The sequence below is a fragment of the Pelobates fuscus genome, chromosome 12 (genome assembly GCF_036172605.1).
Source record: "Pelobates fuscus isolate aPelFus1 chromosome 12, aPelFus1.pri, whole genome shotgun sequence".
NCBI lineage: Eukaryota > Metazoa > Chordata > Amphibia > Anura > Pelobatidae > Pelobates > Pelobates fuscus.
In genome coordinates, this window is record NC_086328.1 from 88,423,923 (window position 1) to 88,447,223 (window position 23,301).

The window sequence follows — 23,301 nt, forward strand, 5'->3', positions numbered from 1 at the left end:
ATACACAGATACCAGGGCCGAACCAAGACACTTTTCTGCCACCAAAAACACGCCCACATTCATTATGCTGTATTATGATAATTAAAACCAAAATTAAATATATCATGACTAGATAAATACATTCCAGTAACATATCTAGATAAATGCACACTAAATTAAATGTGACAACATGTATGCTTCTGCAGTAGTAATAAAATATAAGCTAAATACAATATATGTCAATCACTAACCATATCTAAGCAAAAAGGAGTAAGTTAATTTGTCATGTGGGATGTATGCCATTAGTCTGGAGATGTAGTGTGTTTATGTACTGGGGATGTAGCGGGTGTCTGTGCTGGGGATGTAGTGTGTCTGTGTGCGCGCAAGGGATGTAGTGTAAAACCGCAACAAGTGCAAACAATACAAATTGGCGCTAAACTGTAGGTGTGTCCAAACCCCACTGTGAAATCAATCGCCTAATTTCACCTCAAAACTAGTAGACAAAAAGTACATATAATGGGTGGTGCACTCTGAAATAACACAAAATATCCAGTGAGTGAGTGTACAAGTAAAAAAGATATATGTATATAACCCTATACCTGTTTTCTTTTAATGTTGCTGTAAGAAACAATAGCTAAAATAGGGTAGTACAGTATGGTAAATGCAGGTATACCCCACTCACATTGTACTAAGCCTGTGTATCACTGGCTCAGGTAAATTATCATTGGAGTAGTGAGGTATATGTGGCTGGAACTCCTTTAGTGGTATCTAGAATATAAGAAGGCTCCAGGTTATAAGACAACCAATTTACTCAGTTACATACAAATTAAAATCTTACATAAAAGTAAGGTGCCTTCAGCATGAGTCCCTCCTCATAGAGTCCATACACAACGCGTTTCGACAATGCACCCAAGAAAATTGTCAAAATGTGTTGTGTATGGACTCTGAGGAGGGACTCATGCTGAAGGCACCTTACTTTTATGTAAGATTTTAATTTGTATGTTACTGAATAAATTCCATTGCTGGTTTACCTGAGCCAGTGGTACACAGGCTCAGTAAAATATGAGTGGCATATACCTGCATTTGCACTTTTGTATTTAGTATACTCTACTACCCTATGTTGGCTATTGTTTCTTACAGCAACATTGGAAGAAAACAGGTATAGGGGTATATACATATCTCTCTTTTTTATTTGTACACTCACTCCCTGGATATTTTGTATGAGGGTTATTTCAGAGAGTGTGCCATTATATGTACTTTTTGGGGGTGTAGAGTGTGTGTGCGCGCGCTCTGGAGATGTAATGTGTCTGTCTGACACCAACAAGAACCCCAATTTATATTATACCATTGTGTGTTTGAATGCAGTAGTCTATTTGTGTGTAGTGTTGGCATTTTAATGTTGCAATGTATGCAGATATACACGCTGACACACATGCAGAGATACAGATACACGTGCAGATACACATACTGACAACATACAAATACACACATACACAGACTGACCCACTGAGACAAATTTACACTTTTAAACATACCTTCCAGTTTTCTACCTTGGAGGGTGGTTTCCTGGTGTCCAGACTTGAGGACACCAGGGAAATCCTTATGTCCTCTCCCCCACCCTTCCATCGTACTTTTTTTTTTTTTCTTCAATAGGTCTAATTTCCTCTCCTTTTTATATACACATTATTGCTAATATTACACACATGTACTTCAGTCATCATTCCATTTCCCACAATTCTCTTCTCTCTCCCTCTTTTCTTAATCATTCTCCTGTAATTGGTTTCCTAAAAATGTACAAACCTATTCAAATGCTTGGGGTCTACCTCTCCAGGCCCAGCCACCCTCCTCCCTGCCTCCTCAGTTTCTCCCGCGCGGCTCTTCTCCTTAGTGGGAGGAAGTGAATCAAGCAAGGTGGCCTGGTCGCACGGTTAAAGGACCACAGCGTGCAACCGGGCCCTGCTTACAAATGCCCACCGGATGACCCTCCCTAGTGTGCAGGCTGCCGATTCCTTCGGCAGGCCAATGGGGGAAAAAATAGAAGGGCAGCGGGGCCCACAGGGCAACTGCTTTTGGGCCCCACAAGAATAACTGGACCCAGGGCAGCTGCCCCATTTGCCCTGCCTTAAAGACAGCCCTGCAAACACAGACACACTGATACAGACACTACATACATACTTACACCCAAAATACACATACCTTTTAGGTGGCTTCTGTGGCTGAGGCAGTTGTGAGTTGAGATCTCCGTCCGGTCCTCTCCACCCCCTCCTGCGCAGCTTGTTTACAGCTGTGCGTCTTGCACTCACATCCTCCCAGCTCTCTGGTCAAGTTAGAAGGGGTCTGGTCGTGCTGTTAAAGCGCTGCAGCGCACGACCGGGCCCCTCTTGGCATATGTCCAACGGGTGGCCATGCGTGCATGGGCCACCTGATGGACCTGCTCCCCTTGCCAAGCCCATGCCGTGGTCCCAAGCCCATGCGGGGCAGTTGCACCATTACCTTTTTTTTTTTTACGCATACCCTCTGGGGGTACGCATACCATGGGTTGGGAACTGCTGCTGTAAGCAATATAACTAATACAGCTAGATGGCTAGCTGTTAGATAGGTTTCCTATAGCACCCCTCTATGAAAACATAAACAAAAGCAAGACCATTTCAAAGAGAGCTTTTCAACACTTAGCAGCCACTTTATTTTAAAAAGCTTGGTTTCATTCAAAAATGTGTCTTTAATAATATTTCAAATAAACTATGGAAATCCATTTGTTACCAGTTAACATTAACTTTTTTTTATTACACTACAGAGTCTGGACTCAGAAGTACGAGAATTCTTAACTCATCTGACAGGAAAGACACCACCAACTCAAGTAAACGAGATCACCTGCTCTATTAGGGTCAAAGGTTACTATGACAAGGAACTTCGTACTTGGCTTGCAGACAAAGGCTTTTGACCTCTTTTTGGCCACTAGGCTCTTGTTTTGAGTGTGTAGTAAAAGTTGATAATTGCCCTCAAATCGCAACACTTGATAAAAAATAAGGCTATATATAAAAAAAAAAAAACTATTTATTAGAGTTAAACTTCAGTGATGAATTATAATTTTTATACTTCAGCTATCCAGACAGTTGTTTGGATTCCATAATTTGGGTTGAGAGCAAAGCACCAGTGTGGTTCAGGTCTAAATAGGTATAACTTTCCTGCAACCAGTCATCACAAAGATAGTCATGGTTATTTACTTCTGAAATGAACTAAATCCAAATGGAAATATTGAGGCAAATATAGATCAGTTATTTCTGACCCTTTTTGTTTCATTCAAATGTAATTTATAAAAATGTGTAGAGTTTAGTGAATAACCTTGAATGGTGGGGAAAGTTAATGTGCACCCCTGTTGTATCATAAGTAAATAAATGACATTTTCATGACTTTCTTAATGACTTTTTTTAATCTTTTATTTACACAGAAAAAAAATAAATACATTAAAATAAAGGACACCCACAAAACAATCTAAGTTGATATTTTTGTTATACAGAGGCAAAAGTGGTTCTGAAAGGTACCAGCTAAAATTTGTGTAACATCGACCTCCTGGCCATCCTCTACTCCGCCACGGCTCCTCCTGGTCTCTTTGCTTTTCCCTGCTTCGGACACCCCCCCCAAGCGAGGCAAATCTCATCAGTTTTTTGGTCAGCACATTGGCTTTGTTGCCAGTTTGGGGACAGAGTGACATTCCTATACTTCCTAGCCGGTGCTAGAAGCGCCAAGTATGGAGTTTCTATAGCAACCATAGCACATGCTCTGGTTTCTGCGGGAGGTCTATTTTGCTCTCCCTTGTCATTCAATGCCTCGGTACGGACTTACAACTGTGAGGAAAAACCTACTTTTTAAAATCGTCTTTTCTCTTAATCTAAACATTTGCTAGCACAATGTATAGATAAAATCTTATGCTTAATATAATGCGCATGTTTTTTGGGGCATGACCAGTGCCTTTTTAATACTAAATTAATCACATTCTGTATTTAAAAAAACAAAAACCAGCTCTGTTCACAAACAACATACTGTAGTTGTTGAACAAATTTATATCACTTAATAAATACTAAACTGTACGACAGGGGTATATTGGCTGATAAATGTTGCTCAAAAGATGTTGGACAAAATCAACAAAAGGGGAGTCCTACAAGCTGTTTCCAAGTTGTGGGTGTCTGACTCCACTGTCAAACCTGTGCTTCTCCATTTAAATTCCCTATTTACATCAAACCTCCTGCTATCAGCCTCGTTTCCATAAGTTGATTTCAACTTTCAATGTGCCCCAGCCTAACCCAAGGCCCAGACTTTCTGTTCATTATTTGCATTTCCTGAGCTGTTGACAAAAAGAAAAACCCAACAAATTTGAGGAATAGAATCACGAATAGTTCTATAAAGTAAAATTTGCAAAGTGGTAAAAACAAAAAAGTACATAAAAATATTGAGAAATCATATCAAATCTGCCTCCTTGGATAAATCAAGCATGCAAGATCAGAAGAATCTTCACTTCACCATGATTGGTTAATGAGGACCTGAATCACTTTATCTTTTTGGATCTAGGGATGGTACCAGGCAAACAATTGCCATTTTAGGGCGTTCCAAGGTTAACCACAATGCTTGTCTATGTGCTTTGACACGTTTGAGGACAGGCTGTAAAGTGTGCTGAAGTCTAATCTTCTACAACAAACCTGAGTTTTAATCAGAACATCTGTTTAGTAAAACTCTCTATTTTGCTTGGTTTGGTAGAGACTAGTCCACCAGTAAGTAATGAACCACAGTACTGCATAGCTCCTTGGCACGGTCTCTTTAACAAGTATAAAGGCTAAAATCTGAGCCGTAGAACTGTCCATTAATCTGTAGACTACTGTCTCTATATTCACCCTTTTCTGGATTCAGATGTTTGAAAAAATATCCACTCCTGCTGGTACGAGTTGATGTCACTGGGGAAAGAAATATCTGTGTGGATTCCAGGACATAGGATTGTATTGTCTGTAGTTCTAAGAGAAAAAGAGATTGCTTCATTAGTCTAATGGCCAAGTCTATGTAAGTAAAACTAAATAACAAACTTGAGCTCTGTGCTTACCTGGTACCAAAGGTTACAGCCATCCATGCTAGTTGATTGTGTTGATGCACCATAGACTGGCCCAGGGGGTGGCATCACTGGCCCAGGTGGGAGGATAAGGGGATAGGGGGTTGTTGGTACTATAGGAGAATGAGTCGAACATTGTGGTGCAATGGTAAGCCTGTCATTTTGGGTCTTTTCAGTTTCTATATGCCCACTGCTCCTGAAAAGAGAAAGATACAGTGTATCCTGGGTCACATATTCTCCTTTCAAAACACCAAATTACTATTTTTTCCCCCCCACATTATTTAATATACATACCCCCAAAGAAAACATGCACGTATATATTTTTCTGTGTATTTTCTTTGGGGTTACATGAAAAACAGTTTAAAGAAGCTGCAGCTATTGCAAGTCCACCCTTCGTTCCCCAAAACAGACAAATGCTAGGAACACTACCAAAGTGATAAACGTCTGTGCTGGAGACACCTGCCTCTAGTATTAGCTATTTGGGAGAAGGGAGGTCAATCAGTTCTAAAAATGCTGATTTCCTAGCAGGAGTTTTTAGCTCCCAATTAAAGAAGTGACTGGCAGACTCCCAAGTAAATCAAGTCAAATCACTAGAAAACACTCACTCATTCTCTGCTTTAGTCGTCTGCTCTTCCTGCTCTACCAGCAGCTTCTGGTGTTCATTGTAGGCACTCAATAGACTGTAAAGACAAAAATATCCTATAGAGTGAAACACAGTAATAACATGCTTTAACTTTCTGTCTACGCCTTGACTCCCAGCTTTGCACCATCTGAAAACACAATCATTCTGTAGGGTCATGATCAACACACAAATACTGCTTTATTAAGAGAATTAGAGTAATATGCTAACACATGTCAGAAGGTGATACCCCCACTGTAACACATTTACAATTTGTATTTACGTACATGTAAGCAACAAAAACAATTACTACTCGTTAATACAGTCCATCTTCTCTTCAAGTTACTATATGATAAAGGTAGATAGCAATTACTCTTCTTGAAGTTGGAAGTATTTAAAATTATTTGTTTCATACGTAATGAGGAATATCCACCCATGGAGGGGTGTAGATCATAAACATCAATCAATAACTAAATGCTTGGGGGCCTCATTGCATTTTATAGCAATATTGAATGGGTATAAACTTTTTCTTTAACAATTAGCCATTTGGGTAAACTTGTTCTCTCAACTTTTCACACATACACTCTAACGGAGCCTTAGTCCTCGTTTCATTTAAGACCATCCCCCTCCTCATTCATATAAAAGAATATTTGGGGACAGAAGCAAAAGTGTTTTGTGGCTGAAAACGTAAAAAAAAAATAAAAAATCTCTGTAAAATATTCTCGTCGGTAGCCTTCACACAGAGAGCACTTGCTAACTGGTTCTCCTTTTTATAAATCACAATGTCAAAAATAAATAAATCTTCTCCATGTCATAATGAATTGGGAAAAGCTCAAACTGAGTGGGCATAGACTACACAACATTATGCTCACTGACACTGCTGGGTACAGAGCACCCACGAGGTCTCCATATTAAATGTAGACCTGTCATTCAGCAATGAAGGAAGATTTTTGTACAAGAGTCAAGAAAATTCCTAATAAAAGTTCAGTGGATAGAATTGAATACATGGACATGCCTTACATTACTTAAGTCAAATCAACCCTTTATTTACACAATGGGGATGACTCCTGGTTGTTATATGCCAAGAGTACATTTCCCTGAACTTATAATCCTTGGAATCCTGGTCAAATTTACCTTCTTTATGAGCTTTGTATGCCGATTGGTATTCAGCCAATCGGAGCTCTGTCTCTTCCTGGAGGTTATAGTACTTGTCTGCAATATCGGTTCCATTAAGGGAAAATATTAAGAGGTTTTATCAATTTAGTTTGTTTTTGCAGAAAAGTAAAAGTAAAATAATATCCACTAACATTTATTACAAAATGTTTTCTTCCTCATTGCTGAATAGAGCTGGTCTCCACCTAAAAATGGAGAGCACGTAAGTGATCCCTTCTAAGGCATGCACAACATCCACAAACAATAACCTCCTCATTCAGCCAGTGCAAGAAGGATGGGGTTCAGAGTCACCCCCGTATTGCAAAATTATTTTTTTTTTTTTAAAAAAGATTGTAGTTCATTAGTACTACACCAAAGGAACAAACAGTTACAATTTGGTCACAAAGACATTTATCAGATCCCAACACCTATAACTAATAATAACCATAGAAGTATCCAACAGATAATATCACACAATCACATATGCTTACAACCTTCTTCCATTTTTGAGTGGGTGTGGGTTACATGCTTGGTAAAAACAAATCGTAAAGTAATAATGTGTTACAATATGTAGAAACATGAACTAGATTTACCATGTATTTTACATTTTTAAAAGTTCCTTAAAGTATAACGGTTATATCTGAGTTTCTTCTATTTTTAATTTATATTGTATGCCTGGGTATCCCATCATGGCTGCAGGATATATTGTAAGTTAATGTAAACCCTACAGTGCTGTGTAGGCACGTGGCATGAGATGGCATGCTACAAAATCTCTACACTCCTGAATGAACACCCATATGATTTTTTTTTTTTTAAAGTAGATGTCCAAGGGATCCTGGAGCATCATGGGAGGATGATGCTGATGATGCTATGGGCACAGAAATAGTGTCACTTATGCAACATTCATAGGCTGTTGTAGAGATTGAATAGAAAAAATGGAGAAGGGTCAGCGTTAATAAAATTAGAAGTGTAGTAGGCAGCGGCCCAACAGAAGGTAACCCTCTGAAGAGAAAAGGTGTGACACAAAAGATTACAGGAAAAGGGCTGCACCAAGTGAATAAACAGTAAAAATAATAATAAAAATAATACAATACTTATATCAGCAGGTAAGACAATACAGAATATGAAGTCTCTCTGAAACAGTGGGACTAGGCTTCTGGTGAAATCACAGAAAAGAAAAATCAAAAATATTAAAGTCTCACTCAGCGATAAATGTCTTGGGTCAACCACTGACATTACAAAACACGGCACTCCCAGCACGCAGACTAGATGGGCAGAGTGTTGGACACCATCTCTCGGGAAGACTCCCATCACATATCCGTTAAAGCGGGAATCATACCGCTGTACGCTCTTCACACCAGAGCTGGCTATAGCTCTTTTAAATGTGAGTTGACTGTACATATTTGTTTATTTTATCCATACTGGCTTGTACATACTGCACTGTTGGTCTTCCTCGCTTTTGTTTTACATACAAGCGGAACGGTTGAACCACTAACAGCACTGAGGACACTACACCCAAAACAAGCACCTTATAAGACATTTATCTGAGTGAGACTTTAATATTTTGGAATCTGTTTCAGTGAGACTTCACATACTGTATTGTCTTACCTGCTGATATTAGTATTGTATTTTTATTATTATTTTTACTGTTTATCCACTTGGCGCAGCCCTTTTCCTGTAATCTTTTGTGTGACACGTGTTGTAGAGATTGAATGTCTCTTTAATGTGTTGGTTAGTCCTTAACTACCAGTTATATGTAGGAGTTTATCCTTCCTTGTCATCCTAAGTTTATTAGTAACCTGGGGGTGGGACTAATTTGTGCTCCTTTTTCTCACAGGTGATATGGTGTAAATTACCAGTAAATCAAGGCGATGTAAGCAAAGTATCAGAATCATGTTAATGTATCTTTAATGGTTCTATGGCTGTACAGATTCAATGCGGCACTATTACCTGAGTTTTCATAAAGACAAGATTGTTTATGGAAAATCCAGACTCTGTTGGAATTTCCATGCAGATTGAAGAGGACATAAGATAAAATAACTTTACTTGATTTTTGTCAGGAACAGGCATCTATCTTATCTCACCATGTGCACTAGATGTCTATCATACCAAGTCAATCCCATGGGGATGTGGTATAGGCTATGGGCACCATGCAGAGCTCCAAATTCTATTAGATTCTTATGAGTATAGTACTATAATCACTACATTAACCGATGCTACATTAAAATGTCAATTGGAATAGTCTCTCTAATCCAGGCAGTGTACGACACACTGATAAGCTGCATCGGTTTGGCTGGCACAGGGACAGAGGTTACCAGTTAGAAATCTTAAACAGACATAGACAGATTAACATGTCAAATTGTACTTGAATGTCAAAAGCACAGGTTTAAAAAACAAGACAGAATTGAAATGACACCCATCTGACAAAGTCTCAGCAAAAACAAAGTCAGGTTTATTATCCTGCATTATCAGAGTAGCGTTATGATTCTTGTATCACACGATTTTCAATATGAGGACTGGTTTACTTTTTAGAAAAGGTAAAAGAGGTCTTGTCTTGGTCTGTTGCCAAATGTTGAACATGGCTGGGATCTTTTTTGTTTAATTTCGTTTTTATCGAGTTTTAAGTTCCAAGTGGAATCATCAAAACAAGGGGTACAGAAGAAGGAAGGACATAATTAAGTTGTACATAGTGGGGTTGCACAGTTATACATTGTTATTAAAATGATTGAACAACAGCGTCAGCATATCCCCAGTGTACCGCTGTCATGTTTCAGCGTTACAAAGGTTGTCGGAAGGGGGGGGAGGTGAGGGACTTGAGTCTGAGGGTATATGCAGGGGTAAGGGGTTAGGACGTGGGGAAACCTGCTGCTACTAGGCTAGGAAATGTGTGGAGATCATTAACCAATGCAGTGTGGCCTATCGTACTATTTAGTGCTGTATAATTAGTTCTCTAGTCGCTGGTGGTAGTGAGTGGCGGTGTCGTGGGGGGGGGTTCCTCCAGTAATGGAGCCATGGTTCCCAGGTTTTCGAGTACTTGTCCCTCTTACCCTGGGTTGCCCAGTGTACGTCTTCCAATTCCCTGGTCTTTTCTACTTGTTGAACCCACTGTTCTCTTGTGGGGATCCTAATTTGGCGCCAATGTCTAGGTATGAGGGCATTGGCCTCTCCAAGGAGGATGTTCAATAGACGTTGTTTGTGTGTGTCTAATTGGGACCGGGGCCCCCCTAGGAGTATTTGCGAGGGGGATAATTTTGTTCTCAGGGGCATCAGTTTCTTAATGTCGGTAAGGATTTGAGTCCAGAATGGAGCTATCCCCTTGCACCCCCACCATATATGTACCATGTTCCCTTGTGCCTCTTCACATCTCCAGCATCTGTCGCTGACTGTGGGCCAGTAGGTGTGCAGTAGTGCTGGGGTTCTATACAACCTGGTAAGCCTTTTATAGAATGACTCTTTACGGGCTATATACTAAGTGGGGCTTTCATCCCTGATCCCATAATGTGCGTCCAGTCGGCAGATGACATGTGTATATGGAGCTCTTTCATCCATTTACTCTGAAATGGATGTGTGGGTGGATTACTAGTTTCCGATTGGAGGAGGCGATATATGGCTGAGAGGGGTCTCTTGGTTTTGTTTCCCTGTGTGCATAGGAGTTCAAATGGCGTTTTGGGTCTGTGCGTCCAGTTCGGGAGAACCGTGCGGGTTAAGAAATGTGTCAATTGGGCCCGAGCCATAGCTTCCAACATTGTCTGTCGACAGGCCGGTTTGAGACAGGGCTTTAATGAGGGCGGGTTGTCTGCTGTTAGAATCGATGCTAAATCTGGGCATGGGTTTCCAGTGAGTCGGGATAGGATATTGCTGCCGTGGCCGTCCTGGAAGTCTGGATTATTCGCCAATGGGAAGAGCGGGGATATTCCTGGGGACAATCCCCAGTTCTCTCTAGGTCTCCTCCAGGTTTGGAGTGTGTTGTGGATAAGTGGATGGTGTGTCGGGGAGAGTTTCGTGAGCTGGCATGTTTGCCAGGGTAGGGTGTGGAGGGGTACCGATGCAAAGCTCTGTTCAAGCTTGTACCATGCTTTAGGTGAATCTACACACATCCATTCCCTGACTCTCGTGAGCAGAATTGCTACGTAGTATTTGTACAGGTGGGGCAGCCCCAACCCACCCAGCTTGGGTGTGGATGTTAATGTGGAGTACGCTAATCTTGCAGGTGTGTGTCCCCACGTGTATTTCGTTAGGGATGTCTTCATGCGTCTAAAGAAAGCAGCCGGGAGTGGTATGGGAAGCTCCTGGAACAGGTACAGGACTCTCGGTAAGATCATCATTTTAATTATATTGACTCGTCCCATTAAGGAGAAGTGGGATAGGTCCCATTTTTTAAGGTCCCGGTCTATAGCCTCTATAAGGGTTGGGAAGTTCTGCGCGTATAGATCTTTGATCGATGGTGTTAGGCGGACTCCTAGGTATGTTAGCCCTTTTTGTGACCAGGAGAAGTCGTGGGAGTCACGGATCTGGGCCTGCAATGTCGGTGTTGTAGGAGATCCCAAGGATCTCACATTTATCAGTGTTGATCTTAAAGTTTGACAGAGCTCCGAACGTGTTTATCTCTGTTTGTACATGGGTGAGTGATTGGAGAGGGTCTGTAATGGAGAACAGCACGTCATCTGCGAAAGCAGAGACCTTGACCTTGCCTTCTGGATAGCGGTATCCCCTGATTTTGGTGTTATTGCGGACCGCCGCTAGGAATGGCTCTATCGCCAAAACAAATAGGAGGGGGGACTGTGGACATCCCTGATGAGTACCGTTACTTATTTGGAACGGTGCTGATAACTGTCCATTTACCCTGACCGAGGCCGAAGGGCCCCGATACAGAGTTTGTATCCAGTTCCTCATTCTTGGTCCAAGACCCAAGTGTTCCAAAACTGTGAATAAGTACGTCCAGTCTACCCTGTCAAAGGCTTTTTCAGCATCTATACCTAGTAGTATTGTTGGGGTGTTAGTGGAGTTTGCTCCATGTATGATATTCAATATTCGTGAGGTGTTGTCCCTGGCCTCGCGGCCAGGCACAAAACCTGCTTGATCTGGATGGATCAAGGTCGGCAACAGAGGTTTAAGACGGTTGGCAATTAGTTTGGCGATCAGTTTAAGGTCGAGGTTGATGAGAGAGATGGGTCTGTAACTCCCACATGCCGCAGGGTTCTTCCCTGGTTTGGGAATAATGGAAATGGTTGCATTTAACATTGGGGGAGGTAAAGGGGTGTCCTGTTGTAGCCCATTTAACATTTTAAGTAAGTGTGGACCTAAGTCAACTGCCAGTGTTTGATAGTATCTGGCTGTCAGGCCATCTGGGCCGGGGCTTTTGCCCTTTGGCATATTATGAATGGCTGAGGAGAGCTCCGCCAGGGAGAAAGGGGCGTCCAGAGCCTGCTCCGACTCGGATGGGATTTTGTGAAGAAGGTTGGCCCTCAAATATTTGTGTAGGTCGTGTGTTGTACCTGTAGGTGGTGGGAGGTTGTAGAGATTGTGATAGAATCCTCGGAAGGCTTTCACTATTTCAGTAGTGGTGTTGCAATGAGTCCCCTGGCTGTCTTTAACATGGGCTATAAAGGATTTCTGGTGTTTGGATTTTAGTGCCCTTGCCAATAATTTCCCGCTCTTGTTACCATGGGCATAAAAGGAACTTCTTGTTAGTTGGGTTGCCCTGTATGCGTAAAGGGAGAGAAGGGATCTAAGTTCTATTCTGAGATCTGTCAGTCTATGAAAGATTTCTGGTGTGGGGATTTGTTTGTGTAGTGTTTCCTGCTTTTGTATGGCCGTCGTTAGGGTGGTCAGTGTATGTGCACGTTCTTTTTTAATTCTGGATCCCCACTTGATCAGCAGTCCCCGAATCACTCCTTTATGAGCTTCCCAGAACCATGTGTCTGAGACCTCAGCTGTGGAGTTATAATTAAAATAGTTGCGTAAGGACGCCTGTAGATCCTCGAGTACTCTCGGATCATCCAGGAGGGTCTCATTGAGTCGCCATTGTGGGCTAAAGTCAGTGGTGTCATGCAGGGAGAGAGTCAGGAAGATCGGAGCATGATCCGACCAAGTAATGTTACCTATACTCGCCTCCGTTAACATGGGAAGAGATTTGTGGTTAATGTGGAACATCTCAATCCTAGAGTAGCTTATGGCGGTTTGGGAGTAGAAGGAATAATCCCTATCTTGTGGATGCGTTATGCGCCAGCAGTCCATTAGCTGGTGTGCATACAATGCATTTGCTAGAAGGGTACGTTGATGTCGTCGTTTGTCTGTGGAGTGGGTGGAGCTATCCATCGAGTGGTCCAATACCATGTTCCAGTCACCTCCCACAACCACCACTCCCTCTGCGAAGCCCTCTAGTTTGTTTAAGCATGACCTAGCGAAGGAGCCCTGGTCCGTATTCGGGGCGTATATATTAGCCAGTGTTAATAGTGTGCCCTGACACTTCCCCATAACTAACAAAAACCTCCCTCCCGGGTCCGCTTTCACGGTAGTCTCAGTGAGAGCTGCCCTAGTGTTTACTAAAATTGCTACTCCTCTCGATTTGCTTTTCCCATAGTTGCTATGATAGGATTGTTGAACATGTTTAGACCGGATTCTCGGTTGTATGTCACCCCTGTAGTGCGTTTCCTGAATAAAGATAATGTCAGCTTTCTGTCTGGCTATTTCCTGTGCAAGCATACTGCGTTTTTCAGGAGTGTTGAGTCCCCTCACATTAAGGGACATTAGTTTAAGTGGCGCCATCATAGTAGAGTAATTGGTAAAAAAAATTTGTATGGAGGAGCGTCTGCTTGGTTAAGTAGGCAACAGTTGTGAGGGTTGAGGTGGGAGGGAGAAAACACAAACTATATACAAATAAACAGTGTTGTAACATCTTATGTACAAGGAGTTGGCGCTATACTTGACGGAGACTCGGTCGTGTCCTCAAGTCGAAACCTAAGCGCCTCTCTGTGGGGGATGGTGGGACTCAATACGTCACGGCTGGGTCCGATAGGGGGGGATGATATATGGGATTCCCATGGGATGTGTCATATATACCCCGTAGGGCGACAGTCACCATTCCCTAAAAAATGCACCCGGACCCGAGCTCTAGTGGGGCTCCTGAGTATAACTTAATGTCATAATAGCAATATGTGGAGCCTTACTGGTTCGGCTAGCTTTCTATGACTAATGTAATTGGCGGCAAAATTAACATTAACAATTATGTTTAAACATTTCAAGGGCAAGTAAAACTTGTAAACCAGGCATGATTTTGCAATCATGAGAATAGAAAAGGATATGTTGGAGTTGTGGAAATGTCTCTCAGGATTCCCCATCTCTGGTCGTGCTGGAGGTCTCATAACCTGCCTGAGGTTACGTCTCCGCTTTTTTGGTGTTCTTTGCCATTTGGATTTTTGCTGTTGTGGTGCTGCTATCGAGTAAGATAGGCCTGTCCAATCTTCAATCGTAACGTTGGGTAGGCCCAGTGCCCGTTGGAAGTCAGGAACATCTATTGGAGTGGTTATCATATGCGTTCCATTTTGAGTTGTCACTGATAGGGCGAACGGGAAGTTCCACCTAAATTTGATCTGCTTTTCCAGTAGAGCCGTGGTGATCGGCTTCAGTGCCCGCCTGGCCTGCAAAGTGGAAGGTGAGAGGTCTTGGAAGACAGTCACGGAGGCGCCATCAAATTTTAATGATTTGTTTTGTCGGGCCTTATGGAATATTTCCTCTTTCAGGGGAAAGTTGTGAATGCGGCATATGAGATCATGCGGCTTATCCCTCGGTAGCTGTTTGGGCCGCGTCAAATAGGATTGGTGTATCGGCCGGCCTGGCGAGGATCCCATTAAAGAGAGTAGTCAGTACCTTAATAGGGTCTTCTGTGGAGCCCTTCGGGCACTCCGGAATCCCCCTCACCCTCAAGTTATTCCTTCTCCCTCTGTTGTCCAGGTCATCAAGTTTTCTTTGGAGACTATGGCTTCATGTTGCTGAGATTGTGTGGTGTGACATTCCGACCAGTGCCGTTCTGCCGCTTCTTCAGAGTCCTCTAGAGCTTGCACTCTAGTTCCTAGCTGCTGGACCTCTGCACTTACAGCCTGCAGTTTCTCACTGAAAGAATGCTCCAGTTTCTGGAACATATCCCTGAGGTCTGCCTTCGAGGGCAGTTGGGTAAGTAGAGCCCTGATGCCTGTTTCGTCTGTTGAGCCCTCTGATGGTGACGGGCTGGGCGCCATTTTGTGGGGCTGATGTGACTCCGTGTGTTCAGTAAAGAACCTCCGCAAGGAGGACTTCGCGGGCGGGTTTTCTGCAGCCGGGGTATTCTCCCCGGTGTTATGGGTTTTTTTCGTTGCCATTGCCGCTTTATTGTGGCCGGGAAGAGCTTATTTACCCCCGATCGGTGCGGAGCTCCTCTACTCTGCTTCCAGTCTCGTCGGAGTCCAGGCCACGCCCCCATGGCTGGGATCTTTACGTTATGGACAGTCAGATCATTGGAATCCAGCCCTAAACACACCTTCCCTGGCTGCGACTTAAACAGTCTCTCTATATACTCTCCGGAAAAAGGTCTAATTTTTATACTTCCCTTATTGCAAAGTGTGTTTAATTTAGAGGTTCTTAACTCCTGACTCTTAATTGCCAACAAAAGCCAAAAGTTTCTTGTATGTGAATACAGTTTAACTGACTAAGCAGGAGTTACGGTAATCATTTCTAAAAATAAACACATTGTGCTTTAACCCCTTAAGGACCAAACTTCTGGAATAAAAGGGAATCATGACATGTCACACATGTCATGTGTCCTTAAGGGGTTAAGATAAGTTTGAAAATATAACCCTTTTTTTCCATGAGTCACAGCCAGGGGTTGTGTGGCTACAGCTACATAAACAAAGTGATTTAAATCCTAAACAGTAGATAATTGAACAGTTAGACTGGAAGGGCAAGATGTATACACCAGAACAGATTTATTAAGCCAATACCGTTTTGGTGCTAAGAGTGCCCCCTTTAACCCCTTAAGGACACATGACATGTGTGACATGTCATGATTCTCTTTTATTCCAGAAGTTTGGTCCTTAAGGGGTTAAAGCTTTTTGCAGCACTTGTGTAAAATATGAAATTTTTACAACTATATGTAATTATTCTCAAATCATGATTTTCTTGTAGTACCGCTGAAGCTGGATACAGAGAAGTTGAGTATATTATTTAATATAGTTAATAATGCAATATTCACATATTTACAACATTCTAAACTTTAAATAGATACTATTTCAGCTTGGGTACAGATAGCGCACTGTCAACTTGTTTGCGTGATAACCTGGACATTATATGAAATCTTAAAGAATGATCACATGCAACAACAAACATTAAAGTTATTATATAATAATTCAAATACTGACTTTTTAAAAAAAAGTATTTTTTTTTTAAGTATTACGCAGCATAGGTGTGTCTTACCAGGTTACTCCAAGCATCTACTAGGGCCCGCTGTACTGGTTATGATGCCAGGAATAAAATGGTGCCATTTCCTGGATTGCGGAAAAATGTTTTGCCTCTTACCTGGGAGCAATTTGCATTGCAGCAGATTAATGACATCGTCCCTATTTCGACAGAATTTGTACCCTGAGAACATCACCTGCCAGCCAGCGAATTTGATTCAAAGATGGTATCTAAAAAGGGCAGACTACAGTACCCAGGTGTCAATCCCTTCAAAAATGGTGCTATGGAGCTTCAGGTATAGTGGTTATGGTGATCAGAATTCCACTTACGGGATGTTACATATATTAAACATACCTTTCATGTAGGTAAACAAGAAAGTTCTGAAAAACACATGGCTGCGGTAGGGTTCACAAAAGTAGGATGATGTGCTGGAACATGTTGATTTGTCTGACAAATGTACACTTGCAATACATTTTGAAGGCAAGCACCATAATAACAGCCTTGCATCAGTTATGGTGCAAGCAGATCCCCTATCTCTCAACACATAATTTACCAAATCACTGAATTGTAATGAACTGAAAACCAAATAGCAGAATTTAGCCAAAAAAACAGATATGGAAAAGTTCTCTAACTCCGTTATAGTCACAACTTTGCGATTTAAAGTTGAACCTTGTGATTGGCTTTTCAATTCGCTACAATGCACTGTTATAAAACCTTATAACTGCAGCGCAATGAAAAAATACATCCTCTAAATCTCTTGGCTGTACATGTACACTTGAACGGAGAATGGCAGTGAGGTAGACACACTCCATACAAGACCCACGTCCTGTGAGAAGCTACTTTACAATGTTCTTGGAAGGAAAAGGTTTATACACATTTTTGTGCCTATAGGACTCTTTATGAATATCCCGAACAATGAGTATTTTATAAAGACTGAATATTTATGAAATACTCAATTTGACAGTGTTGGAATTTCACTGAAATTCCCACCCAGTCAAGAGATATACCGAGACAAAGTAGTAGTAGTAGGAATTGACTATCTTTGGAGAATCTAACGGGATCCTCCATAGTCCAAAATGCTGCACTTTCGCCGGACCACCAGCAGCCATGTCACTATCTGTTTTTGGTTTTTTTCTTCGAATTTGTCAAAGTCCCCAGACGGTGACAGTGCTGTTTTAAGGAGTCTAAACTGTTATAGGACTTGAAGATTCCCTTTGAGTTAAATATTAATTATGTTACTATTTAACACAACGTATCATGTGATTGTGTGTAAAGGTTCCATATGATTCTTGTAGCTGAAAAACAAATATGTACGTCAAAGTTGTCAGGGAATCCCGCATGCAGGGCACAGAAACCTCCAGATAAATCCAGAGAGAAAGAAAAAAATATAAACCTAAAGAAAATAAGAAATAGTCATGTGATTTTCACTCTAGCTCACTCCTCAGGATCAAGATTTGTGATTGGGAACTTCCTCGTTACCTAGATGATCTTCGGTTGGATATGCTGTGCTTCCAACCAAGGAGGACTTAAAGTAAGGAAATGCACAAAAAAAAAAGTTATTAACTAATAAGGATAAGCAAATGTCAAATGCAAGGACTATGAGACATGCAGCCTTTTGTCATTAGATAACGGGTCTCCAAGAGAATATAAAATAGAATTTTTTAAATAAACATTTCCTTTATTTTCACTTTCTACTCCAGCCGCATAGGGAGATTGTTATTGGTACCTGGTAATATTAGAGCCATAGTCTTCCAGGAACTCAAGGCGTCTCTGAGAAATGATCTTCTTGATATTGTCATGCAGACTGCTCTGCAGTGCCCGTTCTGCACATAGCATAACGTCATTCTCAGCCTCTGAGTCTTCTCTGGACATTTCAGTTTCCATTAAATAGAGATGCAGTCGAGCGTTACCCTAGAAAGAAGATAGCCACAGAAATATAACTCACTAGCTTTTCAAGGCAATGAGCTCCCCGAAAAAACAACCTTATTAACAGAGCATTATATGGTGATCTTGGCAGAACAAAACGTTCTGGAGTGAGAGATACTGAAGTATAAGATGCACAAGATCAGTATTTAGTGTGCATTTTATAGGAGATTTTAAACTCTGCGAGTAATGTTTCTACTAACTTAGTGACGGGAGACATTATCAGTTGCATAATATGAGTGCTGGACCTACACTATATGATTATGGGATAAGTCATATATATATATATATAGAGATATATTCATTACCTTGAAAGCATTGCAGCGCATGCAGATGAATGATTACTGGATACCTTTTAAGAATATAAAATATTACAGGGAAAGCATTCAGCATTACCAAAGTGTTAAAAACAATCGATCTATACCAAATCTAAAAAAAGCGTTTGCATTTCCCAGTGATTGACTCCCTTTCTCACCGGTTCTTCTTTCAAAGCTTGAATGAGTACTTCTTTAGCCCTCTCAAGCTCTTCTCGAGATTTCAGAAGAAATCGAGACAGCTTTATAGAGTAAAAGGCTGCCAATTCAGTTCCTAAACTCTTTTCTACAGCTTCCTGCAAGAGCCGCTCTGCCTCCTCCAGGTTTCCGTTCCTTCGCTCCAAGTTCACCCTCTTCATGCGCACAATAGCCAGGCGAGGAACTTGCGTTTCTAGGTCACAGAGGATGGAACGTGCAGAATCTAGATTCCCTAGAGGGAGAGGAATAAACAGATGGGCTGATGCTGCATCTGGCTAACTGTGAATTATAGTGCTGGTCTCTACATCAAGACTTACCATGCTTTTCTTCAAACATAGCCCATTCGAAATTTAGAGTTGGTTTCTTTGGTAAGTGGATCTGACAAGCTCGCTGAAATATTGAGCTTGTTTCTTCCACTGAAATATTTTCCATATATTTTGCATACTGTATATAAAGATATGTAGCATGATTATAGGAAATAAAAGGATTTGTCAGTTGTGGTACACCCTGTGACTCAGTTAATGCGTTTATCGTTCACTGCAGATACTGTCATTCTACACAGCCAAATTAAATCAATACGTTACTTACAGATAGCCAGAACTCCTCGTAATGTGCGCAGGCCACCAAACAACGCTCATATAAAGTCACTATACGGTTGTGGTGACCTTCAGAGATCTCAAATTCCAGATATTTCCTCCAGTTTTGGAGCTCAGAATGATAGAGTGGCAATGCATGGAAATAAGGGCGAAGTATCTACGGAAAAGTATGTAAGACATGGTTAGAAAGAGAGTTTGGTGGCAGTATAAGGGATGTGTCAATGAGTAAAGTGAAGAAAAACGTTCCAAGTTTATGTATATATGCTGATTGTACTTATTTGTGTACATGCCACTTTGCAGAAGTCAATGGCAAGTATGATTGGTTGTGCTTTTAGAAACCAGTCAGCAACTGCAGCTCTCCATCTGGGATATCTTCACACAGGCCAAGCGAAAAGTTCCCGTAATGGTGGGATAATAGATGTTTGAAGCTTGTAGCACCACAATACTTTATCTGTATACCTAGATACCTAGAAGAGAAAATCCCTGCTCGTGTTGAGCGCTAGTCAGTTAGAAAGTGTTACCATAGTTCTGCTACTATCAGAGAAAGGATTGCAATTCGTTATGGCACAGAAAGGAATAAAAGATATTGCACATGGCACAAGGAAACAAAGGTCAAAGCAGCAGAGCTAGAAAATTAGAGGTGGAAAATATTTACAGTTGGCATAAAATTTGCCTCCGTATATCGGATGTTACATGCGTTACACAGATATTGCACTGCAATTGGGAAACCTTAGTCAATAGCCAACTAACTGCCCTGGCATCCAGCTTACTGTAAATCCGCGTAGGCCCTCCTTTTATCCAGCTTGTATGTTACTCCACTTTGATATGCCAATTTAATTTCTTTCGGATATCCATTGAGATTGTATTCAAAACAAAAGTGCAGCATCTTGTATTTTTACCACTGGATGAACAGCATAAATAGTATTTGTTCAAAGGAAACGGTATTCCAAGATACTGCAATTTGCACATGATAATGTGAAGTTCAAAAAAAAAAAAAAACTAGGATGAATATTTAACAAATTACAGCCTTAAATCTAATATATTTGGATAACCTTATCAAATGATTTCATATTTTGAAAAATATTTTAATAGTTTGATATATTTTTTGATATTTTAAACATGTAGTCAAAAATATAAAATCATTTGAAAAGGTTATCCAAAAATGTGAAATCAAGGCCTGTTTGTAACTGAAAAAAAAAAAAAAAAGATACACATAAACCCAGAAGTTACAAGGAGAGAGAACATAAGATATTCTTTTGACCCCTTTTGTTGAAATGCAGGCACATTTAGCATTCTTAAGTGAGGTCTAATGTTTAAACTTCCTATATTGCACAGTCTGTTTAATTTGGAATGTCTTAGCTCCTGCTACGTTAATAGCTTGCCAGAGCCTCCTGTGTGTGATTAAAGTTAAACTTATAGACCAGAAGATAAAAACTTCTAAACGAAGTTAAGATCTGACTGAAAACTAAACGTTTTTTTTCCCATGCAGCTGTGTCAGTTACAGCCAGGGGAGGTGCGGCTAGGACTGTATAAACAGAAACAAAAGATGTTTAACTCCTAAATGGAAGGGAATTGAGCAGTGAGACTGCAGAGGCATGATCTATACACTAAAAGCTGTAAGCTAAAGTTGTTTTGATGTCTGTAGTATACATTTCACACATGAGAAAACAGAATAATGTAAACAGTAATGTAAAACAAAGAAACTGTGTTAAAAATTAAAATTCTTATTGAGTTTTCATCAGGCAGGTGATGCAGAACTGTAGGGTCCTCTCCGGCAATTCAGGTTTACTCCTCAGATTCCCCCATTAGATAGCCTATAGGATGCTCTTTATGAACCTGCTGTTGTGAGAGCACCTGCAGTCTTGAACTCAGCACTTTTTTTGGCTGCTCATAAAGAGCCTTATGTTACATTTCTCACTGTTCACTACACCAGACTCCGGATGAGCGGCCAGAAAAGTGCCAATCAAATAACCGATAGATACCCTCACCAATAGCAGGTCAGACACAAGAAGTGTACCATGCTGGAATGCAGAAGGGTGAAACAGGATGTGCTTGGGGGAAGCCTGCAGATCAGCTTCAGTTACCTCATGAAAGTTAAGTTGGAAGCTGGAGGAAGTTTTTTTATTTACATGTTTTATTTAACAGAAAATAAAAAAAAAATAAAAAAAAACCCACCCAATTTTCCTTTAAAGTAAACCTGTCATGACATATAGGCTTGCAGGTTTCTGATCATCTGATATCAGGGAGAGGTTTTTTTTTTTTTTATTAAATAAATACATACAAACAGTTTGGCCAAAAAGAAACAAAACAAAACAAAAAAAGACAAAAGACAAATGACAGTATGCCGCCTATGGACTTCTAAAAAAATATAACCATTACAATGTACTGTACTGGTTATAGTGCTAAGGGTGTTCCTTTAACAAAATACACACCGTTCACATCAAATTTTAGGCAATGCTGAAAGAGTACAGTCATTATACGGAAATAAATTGTTAGATTTATAAAGTCTACATGCATAGTGTAATCTATAGGTAATATCATAATAAATTAAGGGTATTCAATGGTTTCTAACATAAGAAGTCTTCACTTACTGCCTCTTCGAAAGTCCAACGTTTTCGGACTTCAGCTTCATTTAGAAGAAATATTTGCTCCCGTATTTTAATAAAATGATCCCGAATCTGTTCTTGAAGATCATGATCCTTAAAAAGAAACAGTACTGCGTGTCCACTAAATGAATTAGTAGCATCTGTAATGTCTGTGTGTACTATATGTTTAGTAAAGATTTGTCCACATGGTTCTGAAGAAATCATATCATTTAGTAAATTAATTCTTATTACACCATATTATTTAAGATCAAATTTTTTTGCGGTTGAGTTTATTAATGGGTAAGGCAATGTCTTCAAATAGCTTAAATAGATGCTATAGTCACCAAAACAATGTTAGCTTTAATTTTGGTGTATAGATCACGACTCTGAAGTTTCACTGCTCAATTTACTGCCACTTAGGAATTAAATCACTTTTGTGATGAAAACACAATGGTTTAATTTTCAATCACATGTAACTTACTTTAAAAGGATTTTTTTTCCCTGCTTTGTAAATTTAACTTTTGACACAAACAGAAGGCTCCTGTAGAGTCTGGCAAGCTATTAACAGCATGAGATAAGACATTCTAAATTAAACAGAATTTGCAATAAAGGAAGTGTAAACATTAGATGACTCTTTACAGGAAGTGTGTAGGAAGGCTCTGTAAGTTACGTGCAGGAAGGTGTGGCTAGGGCTCTATAAACCAAGTAATTTAACTCCTAAATGGCAGAGAATTGAGCAGGGAGACTGCAGGTGCATGATCTATACACCAAAACGGCTTTGTTAAGCTAAAGCAGTTTTGGTAACTATAGTGTCCCTTTAAACTAGGTGCACCTGTGTTTTTGTTTTTTTACCTCTGTAGGTTTATATGTTCCCTTTTTTTTGTAATTTGATGCAATAAAGGTCAGAGAAAATTCTACAATGTTTCTACAGGATTGTTCAAATCAATATCACAAGTAATCTGTTGCCAAAGGTCCACTCATTTTTTTTGTCGGTTAAAAATCACAACATATGTATCTTGGCCCATATTTTGCTCTAACTAAACTATTTGAATGATTGTAACTGAATTTACTAAAATGTCTACTTAATCTGATCTTAATGGTTCATTTGACAAACATGGTTAAATTAAATAAAATACACACTGCTTATTAGAAACGTTAAATCCTACAGGTGGTTTTAGATAGTATAGCAAACAGCATGGAATGTAAAAAAGCATTGCAAAAAGTGAGTAAAAATGGTACTTGGGAGGCGGACCAAACCTGAGAGCCGACACGTGTCTAATGAGCGGTGTTATTTCGACCTGCTGTTTTTATGCTTGATTTTATGGACCTAGAATCCAATTTTATGATATATTCAGAATCCCCTTCTTCAGTCATGGGCAAACATTTGAAAAAGATTTGATGCACAACACTA

At 40.5% G+C, this 23,301-nt stretch overlaps 3 protein-coding genes across 3 annotated transcripts in view; 1 reads left to right on the forward strand and 2 right to left on the reverse strand.

The window, feature by feature from the left end:
- The window catches only part of MRPL49 (mitochondrial ribosomal protein L49), a 13,600-nt gene extending 10,213 nt beyond the window's left edge, over nt 1–3,387 (forward strand). Inside the window, exon 4 of the mRNA XM_063438049.1 lies at nt 2,774–3,387. Within this exon, the coding sequence (XP_063294119.1) occupies nt 2,774–2,920 (147 nt within the window). The 3' untranslated portion in view covers nt 2,921–3,387. The remainder of the gene's footprint in view (nt 1–2,773) is intronic.
- The window catches only part of FAU (FAU ubiquitin like and ribosomal protein S30 fusion), a 28,668-nt gene extending 13,916 nt beyond the window's left edge, over nt 1–14,752 (reverse strand). The window contains exon 1 of the mRNA XM_063438051.1: nt 14,742–14,752. The gene's annotated coding sequence lies outside the window, so the exon portion shown is untranslated. The remainder of the gene's footprint in view (nt 1–14,741) is intronic.
- The window catches only part of LOC134578946 (pre-mRNA-processing factor 39-like), a 42,807-nt gene continuing 22,951 nt past the window's right edge, over nt 3,446–23,301 (reverse strand). The window contains exons 7-14 of the mRNA XM_063438048.1: nt 21,897–22,004; nt 19,298–19,462; nt 19,027–19,153; nt 18,673–18,941; nt 18,001–18,185; nt 5,680–5,754; nt 5,069–5,270; nt 3,446–4,982 (exon numbers count right to left, since the gene is read on the reverse strand). Of these exons, the coding sequence (XP_063294118.1) occupies nt 4,923–4,982; nt 5,069–5,270; nt 5,680–5,754; nt 18,001–18,185; nt 18,673–18,941; nt 19,027–19,153; nt 19,298–19,462; nt 21,897–22,004 (1,191 nt within the window). The 3' untranslated portion in view covers nt 3,446–4,922. The remainder of the gene's footprint in view (nt 4,983–5,068; nt 5,271–5,679; nt 5,755–18,000; nt 18,186–18,672; nt 18,942–19,026; nt 19,154–19,297; nt 19,463–21,896; nt 22,005–23,301) is intronic.